This window comes from Plasmodium inui, assembly GCF_000524495.1.
Source record: "Plasmodium inui San Antonio 1 unplaced genomic scaffold supercont1.4, whole genome shotgun sequence".
Classification (NCBI taxonomy): Eukaryota; Apicomplexa; class Aconoidasida; order Haemosporida; family Plasmodiidae; genus Plasmodium; species Plasmodium inui.
In genome coordinates this window covers 75,876-93,569 of record NW_008481838.1, presented here as the reverse complement: position 1 = coordinate 93,569, position 17,694 = coordinate 75,876, and the positions used below count along the sequence as shown (strand labels likewise).

The 17,694-nt window shown below is 39.4% G+C and overlaps 6 protein-coding genes across 6 annotated transcripts; 1 reads left to right on the top strand and 5 right to left on the bottom strand.

Moving 5' to 3' along the window:
- Positions 1-1,062: 1,062 nt before the first annotated feature.
- Positions 1,063-2,064, top strand: C922_01176 (hypothetical protein; the record flags this gene model as incomplete). The annotated part of the gene is made up of 1 exon (XM_008816784.1): positions 1,063-2,064. The coding sequence occupies one exon, from the start codon at positions 1,063-1,065 to the stop codon at positions 2,062-2,064; it is 1,002 nt and encodes a 333-aa protein (XP_008815006.1).
- Positions 2,065-4,256: 2,192 nt separating this feature from the next.
- On the bottom strand, positions 4,257-4,984 carry C922_01175 (hypothetical protein; the record flags this gene model as incomplete). The annotated part of the gene is made up of 2 exons (XM_008816783.1): positions 4,257-4,580; positions 4,853-4,984. 2 exons carry the CDS (start codon positions 4,982-4,984, stop codon positions 4,257-4,259), a joined length of 456 nt encoding a protein of 151 aa, XP_008815005.1.
- A 1,813-nt stretch (positions 4,985-6,797) lies between these two features.
- Positions 6,798-7,715, bottom strand: C922_01174 (hypothetical protein; the record flags this gene model as incomplete). Its single annotated transcript, XM_008816782.1, has 1 exon — positions 6,798-7,715. The coding sequence occupies one exon, from the start codon at positions 7,713-7,715 to the stop codon at positions 6,798-6,800; it is 918 nt and encodes a 305-aa protein (XP_008815004.1).
- A 2,422-nt stretch (positions 7,716-10,137) lies between these two features.
- C922_01173 (hypothetical protein) lies at positions 10,138-10,659 on the bottom strand (the record flags this gene model as incomplete). The annotated part of the gene is made up of 1 exon (XM_008816781.1): positions 10,138-10,659. One exon carries the CDS (start codon positions 10,657-10,659, stop codon positions 10,138-10,140), a length of 522 nt encoding a protein of 173 aa, XP_008815003.1.
- A 1,034-nt stretch (positions 10,660-11,693) lies between these two features.
- On the bottom strand, positions 11,694-12,640 carry C922_01172 (hypothetical protein; the record flags this gene model as incomplete). Its single annotated transcript, XM_008816780.1, has 2 exons — positions 11,694-12,131; positions 12,506-12,640. The coding sequence occupies 2 exons, from the start codon at positions 12,638-12,640 to the stop codon at positions 11,694-11,696; spliced, it is 573 nt and encodes a 190-aa protein (XP_008815002.1).
- A 1,607-nt stretch (positions 12,641-14,247) lies between these two features.
- C922_01171 (hypothetical protein) lies at positions 14,248-16,344 on the bottom strand (the record flags this gene model as incomplete). The annotated part of the gene is made up of 1 exon (XM_008816779.1): positions 14,248-16,344. One exon carries the CDS (start codon positions 16,342-16,344, stop codon positions 14,248-14,250), a length of 2,097 nt encoding a protein of 698 aa, XP_008815001.1.
- Positions 16,345-17,694: the final 1,350 nt, after the last annotated feature.

Here is a 17,694-nt window from a genome sequence, read left to right as displayed (position 1 = left end):
TGCGTATACGTATGTACATTTATTATTTATATGTATGTTTTGTGTACCTTCTCTGAGCCTTTCTTACACCGACCCTCCATGCATACGCCCCTTTAATTTCTTAATTCAGTTGTAAAGCTGTTTTTAATTTTTTGTGGTGGGTTCCGTGTTCTACCAGCGTTTGTGACGCGGGCATGGAGGGTACGTTTATATGTGTATATGCGTTTGTATATGTACATGCCCGTATGTACATCTATCCATATGCATAGGGCACCGATGCGCCTGGGTAAGCAAGTACCTACGTGTGCGGACATGCGTATGGATATGTAACAGCACACATAAGCCCCTCTGAGCACGTGTGCCTCGAGGGAGTAGCTGACAAGCCCATCTTATGTTCAACAGAAGGACAGGTAAACTAGCTGAATCGCCCAAACCAACAGGAGGCTCCCGTTTTCCAGAACCCCGCATCTGCGCAGATCCGCCCTCGAGTTAACCCTCGTTTGACTCTCCGCATGTCCTCCATTTAACGTTTTTGTATATTTACACATATACCCTTATATATGCACACATATATATAGCACGTAGGGATACACGTTTGTGTAAAGAGAGCAGTCCGTGGAGCGCGCCTCTTTTGTATGCTTCAGTGCGTAACGGAACTGTGCATCATGATGTGCTAGCGCATATCATGTCACATAGCAGTGTAGAATATAGCAGAGAAGCACACGTCACCAAGGTCATCATCGCGCACCCCCGTAGTACGTATTTAACTCGACGGGAAAGTCGAGACGCTGTTTAAATGCCACAGGCGTTGCAACGATCGCGCGGACATCTCCAGAGAATTCCACTCCAGTTGGGAAGTGTTTTCCAGGGAAGGTAGTAGGTTGGCAGTGAATAAAAGCGTAGCGAAGAAGTGTGTCGACGGAACTAAGAAAAGTGGGCTAAGGTTGGTCAGAATAGGCCAGAAGTAGCACACCCCAGTAGATCCAAAACCACGAAGAATACCACGCGGCATACTCCACACCAGCCCTGACGACGCTCGAACACACACAAGAACACACGCACGAACGTACTAGCGCACCCAAGATGGGCCCCTACATGCACCAGAGGAACCAACCCATGTCCCTGCTTATCAGGAAGCTCAAGTATGACACGTCGCCATCAATGGTACGAGAAAAATTTAAAAGATTTGGAGCCATCAAAGATGTGTACCTACCGATAGACTACTACACCAAGGAACCGAGAGGTTTCGGATTTGTGGAATTTTACGACCCCAAAGATGCCGAGCAAGCACTAAAGGAAATGAACGGGTCGGAGATAGATGGAAATAGAATAGAAGTTTTTGTAGCCCAAAAGGGGAGGTCAGATCCAAGACTTATGAGATATAAGGAAAAGGGAGGAGGAATCCCACCAGGACCATATCCATATAGAAAATATTCAGATTATAAAATCCGAAAAAGATACATTTCTAAATCGAATTCTAGATACAGATCCTATTCTAGAGATAAAATAAGAAGGAGAGATGATAGATCAAGGGAAAGGTTCAGGGATAGAGACAGCTACGACAGAAGGATGGAAAGTTATAGGGATAAAAAAAGCTATTACCCTAAAAGTAGCTACAATAAATATCGAAATAAGGATTACGACCGAAGTTTTAGTAGGAGTAGACGATCCAGAGATTACAGGAATGAAAGCCCGAGATATAAAGAAAAAAGAAGGTATGATAAATACTACCGAAGTAGCAGTAGAAGAGTGAATAGAGGGGCGGGAGGTGCTGGGGACGATAAGTATGAACGTAGGAGTAGACATGACAGAAAGGATAATTATAAATCCAAATATGATAGTAATGATGAATATAGTGATGAAACTAGAAATTCTAGTAAGCATTCAAAAAAGAAACATGCTTCTAAATCTATATCTTTTAATACGGACAAGGAGGAGGCAGAAAAAAAAAATGACGACAACAATGACAACGACAATGACAACGTTAATGATAACGATAAGGATTCGCGCGAGAGCGAAGAGAGGAATGATGAGCATAGCAACAGAAGGGAGTCTGTGAATAGCCAAGATGAGGAGTCAAGTTAAGCGGTTCCCTCCTTCCTGGGTCCTGGGCTAATGGAGCGGGCGGGCCAATCGATGAACAGACAAGCGTCCCCAGCGAAGTTCCTCTCTATGGAGGGAGACACTGTGAGTTACCTGAGATGGGGCTCAGTGTCGTGGCTGTTACCTGTTTCACGCGAAGGGGTTATATACACCCTGTGTTGTGAGATTATGCATGTATATGTGTACGTGAAAGGATGCGCCGAAGCGGTTGCCATGTAACTTCTAGTGATCCCCTTCCCTTTAAACGTCTCCTTCTGAATTGCTTCCCCCCATTTTATAGAACAACCAAGACGTTTACATTTTATTAAGTAGGGCGTTTTCCAAAAGCATAATTTCAATTTTCGAGTATATATGCAAAAGTGAATTCATAACTGCCGTTAGTAAGATGAGAGTCTCAAGTCTTCATTCACGCGTGTTGCTGTACTGTGCGGGTTGCGTTTGGGTGGTTACGCCTCGCCCGTCGCGCTTTTCCCTCCACAGTTCGCCAGGTACGTTTGGCCAATGACGCTTTGTTAACGACGTTTTTTGCCAGCTGCACCTAATCAGTTGCGTTTTTCTCTCCCCTTTTTTTTAATTATTTTTTCCCTTGCGGTTCTCATATATAATTAATAGAAACATTTAGTCAGTAACATTTCTCATTTTCCTCACATGTTTTTTCTTTTTTTTTTCCTTCTTCCCCTTTTTTTCATTATTGTGCTACCCCAAACGATTTATTTAGTATAATGTTGTTGGTTTTTAATTATAAATATTTCAAAAAAAAAAAAGGGTAAAATGCTTTTTTAAGATACCAAACGAATGGAAAAGAAAAGAAATTAAATCACGAGAAAATAAAAAAAAAAGAAAAAAAGGCCAAGCATCTCGCGGAACACACACAAGCCACGTAACTGAACGCAGTATATGATGCTCAATAAAATATACGTAGTACTTATACACACGAAAACACGAACACAAACGCACGCGCAACCGTGACCCCCTTTCTCTGGGTTCCCACTCGCTTGGTAAAGACATGCATATTAACATTCCGAGCAAGGCGTAAATTTGATTTGGGTTAGCGAAGAAAAATCTAGACTAAAGAAAAAAAATTCAACAAAAAAAAGAGGACGGGATGTTGTTACAAGATGTTTTTCCTTTTTTTTTTTGTGTATCCTGGAGTCGTTTTAAAAGTTTGTTCTTGTTCGTTTTTTTTTTTTCCCATACTTTTTCGTGTAAAGGGTGACATGAAAACAGAAAGAGAACGTGATCGAAGCTGGAATGGATGTTTTGCAAAATCGTGAAAAAAGGTAGACAAAAAACGGCACATGGTGACTACATGGCAAGGAGAGCGTACATTTGAACAACGAAGATGATGAGAGAATATGTTTGTTGTCCACGCGACGTACTATTCGTCTTTGAAGACTTTTGTTGCTTCGTTGCTATGGTGAAACTTCGGCTACCCGAGCATTTCAAGTTTTTAAAAGCTGCGCTGTTATCAGAAGGTGGTGATTTTCTTTAACAGTTTGATGAAGTGACCTGTGTACTTTTCGGTGTGTTTTCTTTTTTTTCCCATTGAAGGTCCATTCTTCTAAAAACCTCTTTCTCTTTTTTGAAGTTTTAATTCATGACAAGTTTATGAATTTTTTTTTCCTTTTTTTGTCTTTCCCCCGGGAATTGATAAGTTATGATGGCTGTTTTTTCCGTCCTTTTTGTTGTCACTGTGTGATTTTTTTTTATTTCTACGTTGTTCGCTTTTCCGTTTTGCCATTTCGCCATTTTGCCACGATTCCTTTTACATTCCCTCTCCCTTTGGAGGCATGCTAATTAGGCAGCCCCCCCGAAATGATGGACATTAAAAAAGGAGTCATTTCCGAACAGGCAACATTAAACGGTTTCATTTTCAAAAAAGTCCATCTGTACAATTTTGGCCGCTTCGACGTGAAGAAATGTTGGATGTACAGGTATCCCAGATATAGGGAACTTTTTCAGCGCAAAATTTGCAGAAGGTTTTTACTTTACAAGTAAATTTCCAATGTACAATAAAACCTGCTTTTCAATTCTTTTTTCCGACTTTTATAATTGTAAAAACAAGGGAGCCATCATTTTGGTAAGGTCACTGACTCCATTTTCAAGTTCTTTGTCTTCTTCGATTAGCTTCATGGAGTCCTTCATGGACTTTTTCGTTCATTTAGAATGTTTTGCTATATCAGGGCAACCTTGACAACCCCCCTTATGAGCTTGCGTGCCATTTGGGGGAGCGTCTTTTTCTTCCTTGGCTGCTTTTTCGGCTTCTTTTGTTCCTCTTGCGCTTTATCTTCCTCCTCCTGATCATCATCATCGTCATCGTGTTCATCGTCCGTGTCGTCCCTGTCGTTCGTGTCTTGATGTTCGGTTTCGTCCTTATCCGCTTCGGATTCCGCGTTGGAGCCTATCGCTGCTTCGTCCTCTGACGGTTCTGATGGTTTTTCTTCTTTGGTCTCTTCCCGATCAATCTGTGCGACTGTTTCATCTAGAGCTGCTTCTTCCTATGCGGATGCGTCCTTTTGTTTTCCTTTCAAATCTTCTGCCACCATCCTTTCGTCTTGTTTGTCTTGCGTCTCCCCGACGGGGCATTCGCCATTTGGGAATCCGCCTCCTCTGGGGTGGATGGGTCAGTCAGCTGTTCTGCTTCATTCTCCTGGTTTTCCACACCTTCGATGTTCACTTTTTTGGCTGGCTCAACCTGCTGATCTCTTTCATCACGATGTTCGTATTTTCGATCTGCTCGTGAGGCATTTCTCTGATCTGGTTAGGGTACTTCCCCTGAAGATATGTCCCTTGCGTTACTGCTCATTTTGCGGTTAGTCGTTTCATCATCTTTGGCATTGACATAACCTATAAGCAAATATAGGAATAGGATGCATAGGGCCGCCGTGATAATACACTTCATTCTTTGCCCTTAAAAAGAATGACTAGCAAGGAAGGTGCCCTTCTAATTGGGTTAGTTTATGTGGAGACGGCTGCATATCGATGGGGGAAGGTTACTCGCGTTGCAGCTTCTGCACACGTGTACATGCCAGATTTACTGCACAGGCGGTGGAGTGTGCAACCCCTAATTCGAAGTATCGAACTGACTGAGCAGGGTAACGTAGGTCCTCCGTCAAGAAGGAATGGAAAACATCGTAGCTGGGAAGGTAGCAGCAATATGGTGCGGGGAAATCTTAAGAAGCTTCACTATTCTCACGGGTGGTCCTATGCAGATGTATGGCAATATGGAGGTATACCTATACAAACGTAGTCCTGTTACAGACGTGCAATTGTATTTTCCTTCCCCTGGGAGGCTTAATTTAGTCAGTAGAAACAGTCACATATGGGCTGATATTTGTTAGCCGTCTTTTCTTCCTTTCCTCTCTCTCTACATGTAACAGAAACTAGGCATTTGTTGCAGCAATATATGCGCTACATTCTATTTTATTTTTTTTTTTTTTTTGCTGATTTTGAGCAGCCTTAAATATTAACTACGCATGCGTAAGGGAATTTCTTTTTTTTTTTTTCTTAAAAAGGAGAAATCGTAAACTGTTCATTTTAATCCAATTCTGTTTTTCTTTTTTTTCTATGTACAGTTTAATTATCACGCAAATGAAGATATGTTGACATGTCCAGGGCGACTGCTTAGGAATACCAAGGAGATGATGCACACCTGTATTCCTTATGTAATGTAACAGCTCCTATGGAATGCATGCATCACGCATAATTATTGTACACTCCTTCATCAATTTTACAAAAAAAAAATCAGCATTAAATTATCCAGATAGGGTAGTATAGTGTGCTTATTTGCACTGGATAGGTGAAAATTCAGACAGTGGGGGTTAATTAAAAAGGCACAAATGGGGTCAGAAAAAATTAAAAAAAAATGAACAACCAAAAAAAAAAAAAAGATAAGAAAAAAGACAAAGAAACGAAGAAATCATGACATTCAAAAAAAGGTTAATTGTAGACACCATTAGCGAACGAGTGAAAGGGTGAAGGCATCAGAAAAAAACCAAAAAAAATAACTAAAAATACAAAAAAAACAAAAACAAGGAAGAAAAAATCTTAGTTTCTTTACCACAAAGGGGAGGGTGGGGTAGCTAACATATGGGAGTAAGCTCCTCTCTGTACGTTATTTTTTCTATGCACATGTAGGGATACGGATACGTGAAGCCCCTAGTTAGCCAGACGCAACGTAATCGCCCTAGTAGTGATATATGTGCGCTTTTTGCTGCTCTGTGTAATTATGGTCATTAGGCGTCACTGCGGTTTACACGGCTTCGGGGGTCCCCTTTCATTCGTAGAAAGAGGGGCGAAAAAAGCACAAAATTTTGTTAATAAGCCATTTGTTTAGTTATCCCCAAAGTGCGTTTTGCATATTTAAGATTTAACCCTAGAAAAATCTATTCCCCCCACTTGTGTTTTTTTCCTTTCCAGTCAAATTGATGTACCCCTTCAAAAAATAAATGCATAAATTAGTAAGCTAAAAATGAGCTCATTAAAGTATCACACAAAAGAGTTACCCAAGTTCGCCTTTTTTTTTTATGGTAATCTGATTTGTAACTTAGACATGTTCCTGTTTACGTTGGGCGGAGTGATTATCCTTCGTCGAGGCATGGAACTGTACCATGACGCTGATCCGGAGGAGTCTTTTTTCTTAAACAAGTGGCATCCTCACATTCGCATTCTGAATGATCGCTGAAACAAGGGCAAGTGCTTCTCCCTTCCCTTTTTTACACTTGAAGGAGCAGGTAAATTATATCCTTCATTATATCACCAACACCCCCGGAGGCTTCTTCATCGTTATCAATTATGTTGATCAGTTCTTTCAGAGAATCTTGTGCTGATTGGATATTTTTTGTCATGTCCGCGAAGTCTTCTACACCTACCTCTGTGGGTTGAGCATTACTGGGCGAAGCATCTATGGAGGTGTGGGTCATCTCATCGTCAGTTTGTGGCGCTACGTCCGGTTCTACATCTGCGTAGTTTGCCATTGCGTATGTTGCCTTTGCGTAGTCTGCTCCGTCGTAATCTTCTCCTTCGTAACCCGCTCCTCCATCTTCGTCATGAACTACGAGCTTCTCTTCTTGTCTTTCTTCCTCCCCTTCCGCATCGGATGGTTGCGACCCACTGGGGGTGATACTTTCCACGTGTAGGCTATTTTTACACTCTTCAATTTGGTTGCTTGTACCATCTTCCAATGGCGCTGCTAATTCGTCATCGTCTTCTTGGGGAAGTGCCATATGTGTGAGTTCGAGGGTTCTTGGTTCGGCTGTTTCGGCTGCTTTGGTTGTTTCGGGTGCCTCCTCGCTCAGGTCACCCTGTTTAAGTTCGGCTTGGAGGAGCTCCTCTAAGGAGTCACTGTGCTGCGAGTTTTCTAAAGCATAAGCGGGGCTACGTTTACTATCACCGTGCCCATCGTGGGCGTCATCGTTATCAGCACCGTCTTCTTCCGCGGAGACGTCGCCTCTTAAATTGAGTTTAGAAACATTGTCGCAGTGGCGCTTTTCAATGCCATCGTCACCATCACTACCGTTACCACCCTTCCCATTTTGGCCATTTTCCACGTCATTGACCACTTTGGACGCGTCCCCCCTTGAGTGGAGGGATAAAAAAAGGAAGCAGAAGAATACACCCAAGGGGGGACGCATCTTGGAGTTTTGTTTATAAAAAAAAGAAATTGAAAATTTTTAAAGTGAATCCCACAATAATCAGGTGTGGAGGTAAACTACGTGAAGGAATAATAATTTAATAGGCGGAGATGTTAACGCGTGTGGAACGGGGGTGAAGGGATATGAGTCTCTGTATTTTCTTTTTTGTTTTTTTTTTTCGGTTTGTTTTTTTCTGGTTACCTCGACTGTACTGTCTGTGCCACCGTTCAGTGTAGCCTAATGTAGAACGGTTTAAGTATCACGCGATGTGACAAAAAGGAAGAAGCGGTTTCCCTTTAACAGAACTAAGATGGGTCAAATTGCAGAGTTATACTATATTATATATATATACCATGATTCGTAACTTCTGGCATTTCTCCAAGTTTAGATTGACATGCATATCTATAGAAAATTTGTTGATATTTTTTTTTTTTTTTTTTTATCTGAGTGCAATTTCTTTTTTATTTTACGTTTTCAAGAAGTAATAAAAAAGGCGGAGCGGAGCTTGAATAGTTCTGGTAAGTTTGGAGTTACATAAATGATGAGGCGAAGAAAAACCTATTTCTCGTGACGCGAATCTAAGCACCACTCTTTATTTGCCGCACAAGGAAAGGGAAGCGCAAATTTGCGACGACGGGGGGTATATATTGCCTCGGTACGAGTACGCCATATAAATATGTATGCGCTATATTGTGCCATATTTATGTAAGTGCTATCCCGAATATTGGGGTTGCCCCGTCGCCTTGGATTTGTAAAGTTGTGCCCAAAAGATTACTTCCACGTGGTGACCTCCGCGTAGTTTGCTCCATACGCATAAAAGTAGCTAGGAAGGGAAAAAAAAAAAAATAAAAAAGTCCTTATTATTATCACCCTACTCTCACGCGCAGAGATGATGTACTTCGTGAAAAATTGCTTGATTACCTTTTAGCTTATGTTCTTCATTGGAGAGTAGAGAGTACCAACAGAAAGTGGCCATGTATATTTACGCCATTAACTTACCAACTTCCAGTTAGGAACCCCCACAAGAGTAAGGGCATTCCATACAGCGCTGAAGCTTCGCCAAAGAGGAGGAAGGGGGGACAACCCTTGTATGTACACCAAAACGGTGCTGTTTCCATGTGCCCCTTCCATTTGAATAAAACCATGACGTTTCTCTTTTTTGTTAATTTCGCCTTTGGTGCTTTGATTAGTGGAGACTTTATTCCCCCTTGAAAGAAATGGAAATTCTGTTATGTATGAAGCGGCAGAGGGAGGGAGAACCGCGTGAAAGATGGACCACCCTCGTTTGGCTCACCCCCCCACCATCTACCATTGTCTAGCAAACGGAAAAGGAGTGACGATGAAGGCTTGTCATAAGACCCTCTTACGTGGCAGATAGACTATGCAGATATTTAAAGGTATAGATGGCAGATGCGGAAGTTTTCTTTTTTTTTCTTTTTTCTTTTTTGCCTTCGTATAGTCCCTTCGGCATGGCAAATTATGCACAGCAAGTTCCTCTCGATCCGTGTTCCTCCGTGCCAGGAAAATTTAGTCGAAGTAGTTCTTTTGGCACATACACGAATGGGTTAAAAAATTGTATTTTTTAAGTGGAGTTATGCCAGTGTTTTGTTAAAATTGTTCCAAAAAAAATGGAAATAAAAAATGACGAACGTTAATTTGTAATTTTGGTAAGGGTAAAGAAGAAGAGGTGTAGGATTGTGCCCCGTGAAAGGGACAATAGTGGAAGGGGTACATCATTGTTATGCACTTTTAATGACAGAATTGTTACTTCTAAATGGCGCACAAGGAAAAATGAAACTAAAAATGGAGTGAAAATGAACAGAAAAGTCCTTTTCACATAGGGGAAGATTATTTACCCCTTTTCGTCAGCCACTTGTTGTGCTTCTCCTGCGAGGTCCTCTGCTGCGGAGTGGTTGGTAGCCATTTAATTAATAAGAACCTTTACCATTGAGGTGAAAATGTTGCGGAATTCCGTCATTTTGAGGATAATTTTCTACGTATTTACTTCGTAAAGGATATTTTATGGGACGCCTTCTCATCAACGTAGGCATTTTTCTAGTAAGCAATTAACGAGATTAAGCGGTACGTGATTGGTGGTACTATAGTGGAATGCATCGATGTGCTGCCTTGCAAATTTTTACACATCTGACAGAAAGGGGATTCATGTCTTTCTCAAAATTCTTGAGCATGTCTACCACCTCGGGGTTGTTAGCAAGTAAAGGGAGTCATACTTACTATTAACTCTTCAGTTGTTTGAGTTAGCTACATTTTTTCTGTAAGCATGGTGTAGTGAGACACGAACTTGCTTGCTATTGTTCTTTGCGTTTTTTTATGGTGCTTTACATTTGGACTTGGCCTTATTGCCCTTTTTTCTGTTCTTCCAGCTGTGGTGTTCTCCGTCGCCATCTTTCCATTCGACGTTTTAATCATCATCGTGTTCATCATGGTGGTCTTCATCGTTATCGTGCTCATCATCGTCATGATCGCCGTCTCCATCATCGTCGTCGTCCTCATCCTCCTCGTCCTCTTCTTCTTCATCAACATCATCTTCCACTTCTAATGTCTGCACCTCCTCTTTTACTTCTTCATTCTTATCATGAACAATATCACCATCCTGTGATGATATTTCGACAAGCTCCACGATGTCCTGATTCATTGTCTTCAAAAATTCGTGCGCCGCTTTATTTTTTGCCTCCTTTGCTTCATCCGTAAATTTTGTAGTCTCTTCCGATGTCTGCTTGATTACGTCTTTGATGTTTTCCCCGCCTTTCTCTTCTTGCGCGCTTGTTGGAAGATCACATTCAGAGGGAGATCCTTCCTCTGGTGTTCCATTCCTCAAGTTGGTTTTGGTCACATTCTGAATTTCACCGCATACAGTCCCATTTTTCTCCATATATAAATTTAAAAGGGAAATGAAAATGGAGATCCTAAAGAATTGCCTCATTCTCAAACAGTGCATTAAAATGATGGAAAGGAACTATTTCTAACCAATTTAAAAAAGTGGAAAACCTAAGAGGGTCCGGCTATGGGAAGGCCATTCTTTGGAGTTAATTTTTTTTTTTTCCCAGCAGGGGATGGTTAATATTATCGGATAAGTAAAAGTTTAAGGTTGCTAGAATTTAGGATTACACACGAAGGGGAAAGTATACATATATGTAAGTTAGCTAAGTGAGATAAACAGAGTATGACACACCGTTGAGAGAAAAAAATAAAAAAAAAAAAAAAAAAAATTCTCCGTGCGTTAAGAAAAGGATCAATTGATGAAATTAATTTTATTAATGCCACTTAAGTGTATATGCCGTACCTCCTCATGCACACGTGTTATATACTCATATATATTACGTACACTTTTATGTATGTATTCCTTTTTGCTCTCAGATCGCCTGCACTTGTTCGTGCCATTTTCACTCTGAGAAAGGCGCAGACTAGAACGGGTCATCGGAAAGCAAGAGAACAACTTCGCGCTTCTCCCGTAAGGAAGCTCATCGGCTTTATTGCGTAATAAATATATTTATCTGAAGGGCCTTTCAATGATTCATGTGAAATGCACTTTTATTTAACGGCCCAAGCTAAGCAAAAAAAAAAAAAAAAAAAAAAGATTATACGATATCACTACAGCGGGTTAATATTTTCCAAGCTTTTCCCATATACCTTTTGGGATACCCTCAACCGACATGCGAATTAGCTACTTGAATAGGCTATGTGTAAATGTTCTCCTGTACACCTTTGTGTTGTTCCCCGGGTTTTGCAATATGTGTATGTATGTTTTAGGGGAATTATTTTTTCCCCTTTGTTCATGCTGTAATTCGTCCAAGAGGGGGAGCATAATCGGATCATGTGCTGTTTTTCTCTCTCTTATCGATTCTTCCAATGACGCAATGCAGAAGTGGTATCACACCAATTTGTCGTATCTTAGAAGGTCCTTCCTAAACTAATGCTATTTCCGCTGAGATGGGCAAACAAAATTCCCACTTCTTTTTACCAACTGAGAAATAGGTGATTCATATGGGAAAGGAACTCCTTTATGGAGTCGCTAACCGAGGGGTCTTCTGAAACTAACGATGTCATCGATTTTACCAGCTTTTCTGTTACGTTCTTAATGTCATTGTAAGAATTGAATTCATGTCCAAACTTCTTTTCTGTTTTAGTATCATCCACAGCATCGATGACGTTTCTCTTTTCACGGTTGCCACGTTTTGGTTGATTGGACGCTGCGTCATTTTGCGCTTCTTCCACTTCTCCTCCATCGTCCATCTCCAAGTTTACGTCTTCTTCCTGTCCATTAGAATCCTTCGGTAATGCTTCTTTCACCTCGGCTTCCTTGTTATCCTCATTTCCCGGATCGTCTACTTCTTCCCTCACTTGTTCCTTCTTGCTCGTAATATTATCCGCTGACTCGGGCAATAAGTCTAGTAGCTATAGTACATGCTGATTCTTCATTTTCAGGAGCCCGTAAGTTCCTTTTTCTCGCGCCTCCTTCGTCTTCTGCGCTGCGGCGACTGCTCTGTCAGCCTCTACTCTTGTTATATCTGCTGCGGTTGCGTCATTTGCTTCTTCTCTTCTTTTGCTGCTTCTGTTGCTATGTTCTCTTGCTTTTTTGCTTCGGTCGCAGCACATTCTGTGAATTCTTTTGCTTTATAAAGTTCTGTTGGCATGTTTACTTTTTTAAGAGCATCCAAAGTATTGTTTTTTGCTGAGTCAGCTACTTTGGCTGCTTCTTTCGCTTCTGTCTCGGCATTTTTTGTTTCTGTCGTTAGTGTCTCTTTAGTTTCCTCCTCCTATCCATGCACTTTTGGTTCATCTGACTTCTTAGGAGATCCATTTTCTCCTTCTAGCTCTTCGCCACCTTCTTCCTTCCTGGTTATGTCATCACTGCCATCTTGGTAGACAAAATTTTCTTCATTTCGTGCAGACACGTTTTTCATTGATCATCCGTTTCTCAAGTTGGAGTTCTTAAGGTTTACAATTTCGGCCCCCGTAGCTACATTATCAAGCGTAAGTAAATTTAAAAGAAGAAGAAAAGCTAAGCCACAAAATTGCTTCATTTTATATGTGCGCGTTGGCGAAATAAGGTGCGTGTTACGCAAAATAGAACGCCTGTAATGCAAAATTAAACGCGTGTTACGCCAAATGAAAAGGGTGTTGTGCAAAATAAGACGCTTGTCGCGCAAAATAAAACGCGTGTTGTGCAAAATAAGACGCTTGTCGCGCAAAATAAAACGCGTGTTGTGCAAAATAAGACGCTTGTTGCGCAAAATAAAACGTTTGTTGAGGTACTTTCAAAGCGCGCAAAAATTATAGGCCTTTTTTTTCCTGTGTGCAAATTGGTTAATGGCAGTCATTCATGGTGGAAGAAAACAGGAAAGTATTTTTCACTAAAATTCATGGCCATATGTTAGAAGAAAAAAAAAAGGAGAAAATAATCTAAGTCATAATGTCACCTTGCTATTTTTAAAAATCCTCAGCACATTGCATGCTAGTGACCACAGGGACTTCAAAAAAGCAGAGAATAAATCTGCCAAAAAAAAGATATACGTCAAATGTGAACACTTTTTGTATTCTTAAGGGGGCTAAGAAGTGAAGCTCCTCAGTTACCCAATTTTTTTGTGACTCTTTTTGGGAAAATTCACTATGTGTAAAATTTCACCTTATTCATATATTCTCTTCAGATTTAAATTGGCTATGATGTGTATAATCTGAGATAGCTAATAGACGAAATGGGTGTGTCTCGTTCCCGAAAAGGAATGAATTCCTTAACAGTGTTCATTTGGCGTGCAAGTTGGTTAGCTAAACGTCTTTCTGACATTTACAGGGAAGTAATTTTTCCTTTGTGAATTCAAATGAAAGGAATTCCGAAGCTCATCATAAACCGCCTGTCGTGTGTAATTTGATGGAACGCTTTTCGAAAAAGCGTCTCTTCTGAGTACGAGTGCTTAGAAAAAATTAACACTGCTCCGTCGCAATATTGTCTTTTTTAATAGAATTATTTAAAGCGTTAATACTAGCGGGAAAAAATAAAAAAAAATAAAAGAAAGAAATGAATCAGCGAAATTGTGAACCAATCACCGGGGCTGAAAACATAACGTTGCAATAATTTCCCTTTTTAAAATAAACGTATGTAATATTACGAGCAAAGGAACTAACGAATAATAACATTCTTAAATCATTGCTAAGGGTGTGTAACCTTATAAACAGCTGACCTCTTAAGCTTATTCCCCTAACAGGTGACTAACTCTTTACATAACATTGCACACAAAATGTGGCACCATGCAGGAGAAGTACACAAAATTTAAATAACTTTCTGGGCAGTCTTAAAAGCGTAACAAATTTTCTCCAAATCGGTGCATAGTTTAAGATAAAAAAAAAAAATGGTCTATTGTTCAGATAGTAATAATTTTCTTGCTCTGAAACATGTTAGTTACGTATATATACATTTTTATGCAATCCATTGGAAATGTCATCGTCCACCACTACCTGATTGTAGCAATGAGGGATTTAGAATGTATCACTCACGAGAGGTAATATTTCCCTCTCACCATAGTTGTATACCTTTAAAATAATCACCCAGATGTTGTTTTAAATGTTGGATATCATCATCTGGGATCTCATCAATCGAAGTTTTGAAGAGGGCCTTTTCTTCCTTACTGATTTGGTTAGCAGTGTTATGCTCCCCTGCAAGTAATTTATGAGCCTCCTCGTCATCTGACACTTCTTTGCTTTTCTGTGTTTTGGCTGTGCCCTTTTCTTTTGAGCTGGCATCACCTGGCTGTGCCTGTGATTGTCCTGGTTGTTCTTCTTTTTTTGGTTCTTCGTTTTCCTGTTCTTCTGCTTCTTCCTCCTCTTCTTCATCTTCCAAGTCTTCCTCTTCGGCCCCTTCTTCAACTTCCTCGGGTGACGAATCTTCCGTTTCGTTCTCCTCTTCTGGGACGGCTTCATCTACTGGATCATCCACATCCTTTAGATTATCATTTCCATCGGAGGATATATGCACTACTTCTAGTACATCCTGTTCCTTCATCTTCAATAATTCAAAGGCTGCCCTGTCTCTTGCTTCCATAGCGAATTTTGCTTGGTCCATTGCACTAGCAGATTCTTTTTTTTTCTCTTCTAATCCTACACACTTCTTTGCATTTTCCACGGTAGTCTTTGCTCCGTTTGCGATGTCTTCTGCTGTCTTTGCTTCCTTTGCCGCATTATCGGCAGCCTCTTTAGCTTGGGTCTTTTTGTCATCTGTTACGTTTGAGTTTTTTATCTTTTCTGCCAGTTTTTGAGCCTCTTCTTTTAACAATTGTGCTTCTATTGATGCCTTTTGTGCTAATAGGTGTGCCGCTATAGCTTTTGCTATTTCTGCTGTTTCTTGTGCCTTTTCTACTGCAGTTACAATTGATTTCATAGTACTTACGATGTCCCTTGGTTGCTCGTTCCTTGGTGATTGGGTAGATGCTTTGTTTTGTTTATTCTGTGCATCCTTTACAATTTCTTCTACTTTAATTTCTGCCGTTTCTGCTTTCTGCGATGCAGATTTTTCTGGTTCGGTTGGAGATTGTTTTGCTTCAGTTACCTTTTCTTTTTTACATCTCTTTGATAATTCTACAATTTCCCTATTTACAGATTCTGCTAATTTTTGTGCTTTCTCTGCTTGCTTTTTCGCTTCATATATATTTACAATATGCTCTGCTATTTCAGCTGCCTTTTTAGCCTTTTCATTTGCTAACTTTGCATCATTTTCTGCAATTGTGGCAAAACGTGCGTGTAAACTCGTTATATAAGGTGTCTCTACCTTTGCTACTTCCTCTGCTGCTTTTTTTGCTATGGTTGCCTTTTGTATTGCTGTTTTTGTTGCTTTCTCTGCTAATTCTTTTGCTTTCTTCACTGCATCTTTTATTTTTTCCTCTGCTTCTTCTATTTTATCTAGTGTTTCTACTATTTTTTTCATTTCAGCTTCTGCTAATTTTTGTGCTTTCTCTGCTCCCTTTTTCGCTTCATATGCATTTATAACATGCTTTGCTATTTTAGCTGCTTCCTTAGCCTCTTCATTTGCTGCCTTTGCACCATCTTTTGCCGTTACAGCTTTACCTGCGAGGAAATTTGCCATACTGTTTGTTTGTACTTTTTCTGCTTCCTCTACTGCTTTTTTTGCTTCCGTTGCCTTCTGTATTGCTGCTTGTGTTGCTTTTTCTGCTAATTCTTTTGCTTTCTGCACTCCATTTTTTATTTTTTCTTCTGTTTCTTCTACTTTATTTAATGCTTCTACTATTTCTTTCACAGTAGCTTCTGCTTCTTTTTGTTGCTTTAGAGCTTCTTCTTTTGCTTCTTTAGCTTTTTCAATTTGCTTTTGTATATTTTCTTTCTCAATTGATGATGTATTTGGCGTATCTTGTCCCTGTGTCTGCATCTGTGCTTCTGATTTATGTAACAATTCGCTCTGATCTTTATTTCTCTTCACTTCATCACCGTCTTCTGGGTCTAGATAGTTCTGTTCATCCTGCAGGGTGATGTTTTTACCTTCCCAGCTGTTCCTCAAGTTGGGATTTTTCAAATTAACAATTTCCTTGCTCACAACATTATTTTGGTGAATGTATAAATTTACGAAGAATAGAAGAAGAGGGATACCACCAAATTGCTTCATTTTAAATCTGGCGTAATGCTAAATCAAAGTAGTTCAAAATGATGGCAGGAAGTAAAGAAGTTCACTAAAGGCATGTGACACTCCGATGCTCTAATTGCAATCAATTTTTGTCATCACTAAAATGGTTTTAAAGAAAAAATTGCAAGTGCTTGCTTAAAAGGTTACTCATAATTTAGCGATTATAACTGTGCAATAAAAAAACCCAATTGAAGTTATACGGAATTTTCACATTGGGGGAAAGAAAGCCAGACGATACATCACATAAATGAAAGTACTAAAAGGAAATAGTTACAAAAAGAAATAAAAATAAAAAGTATGCAAGATAAATAAAATACGTTATACTAATGGAGAATTTTTCTAACACATTGATACGAATGTTTCATTTAAGTATTTCTATTTTTTTTTTCTGTTAAATGTGAAGATATGTACATTGTAATTAATTTTTATTTGTGTGCACTCTTGTCATTTCGCAAAAAAGGGAAATAAAATATAAAACATATTACAAAATAAGCGAATTGTTCTTTTTTTTTTTCTTTTTTTTTTCTTTTTTTTTTTCTGGGTACAAGTTAATCTTTCCTTTTGCAAAATCCATTTTGTTAATTTTCTCCATTAAAACGATTTGTTCTATTTAATTTGACATTGCTCATGCAATAATGATCCCCGAAATGTCTCGATCTTTACGGAATAAAACGAGGAAATGCATTTCATTTTGTGTCACTTTTACCGTTCAGTTCGATGTAAATGGAACAGGAAAGCTTAAAGTTTTTTTATTATACTTTTTATAGGCGCAACACACTTGTGCATTTCAGTGTTCGATTAAACAAAATGGTTAATACAATACAGCTCTGTCATGTTTCAAAAATGCAAAACTTAAAAGAAATTAAAATTACTGGAATGGCAACTTTTTAAGTTATATGAGTAATAATAATGGAAATAAAAATTTTCGGATGCGTTAGATTTGTTCCATTTGGAGCTGATCAATATAAAATTACTTCGATTTATTTTGATTTAATCTATTTTTGCAAAGTAGACGGATAATTCACGAAGTGAATATTACCTTCGTTCATTTATTGCGCAGCCAAACTTCATACCCTTTTCGAATTATGACAGAATGGGGATTAATTATTCATCCAGTTATTTTACACTTCACATTTTTAATTGCATTCAAAATGGAATTGATAATGTGAATGACTGTAGGAGAGAAATAAAATGAACTTTGTTACATTTTAAAGAAAAAAAAATCCTCCTCTGAAAGTAATACAATTCCCCATTTGGTCTTCTCCTCAAAAAAGGTGTAATAATATAGTACAGGTCATTCAGTGTCCCTATTTCTTAAGACGTGTGATGTGT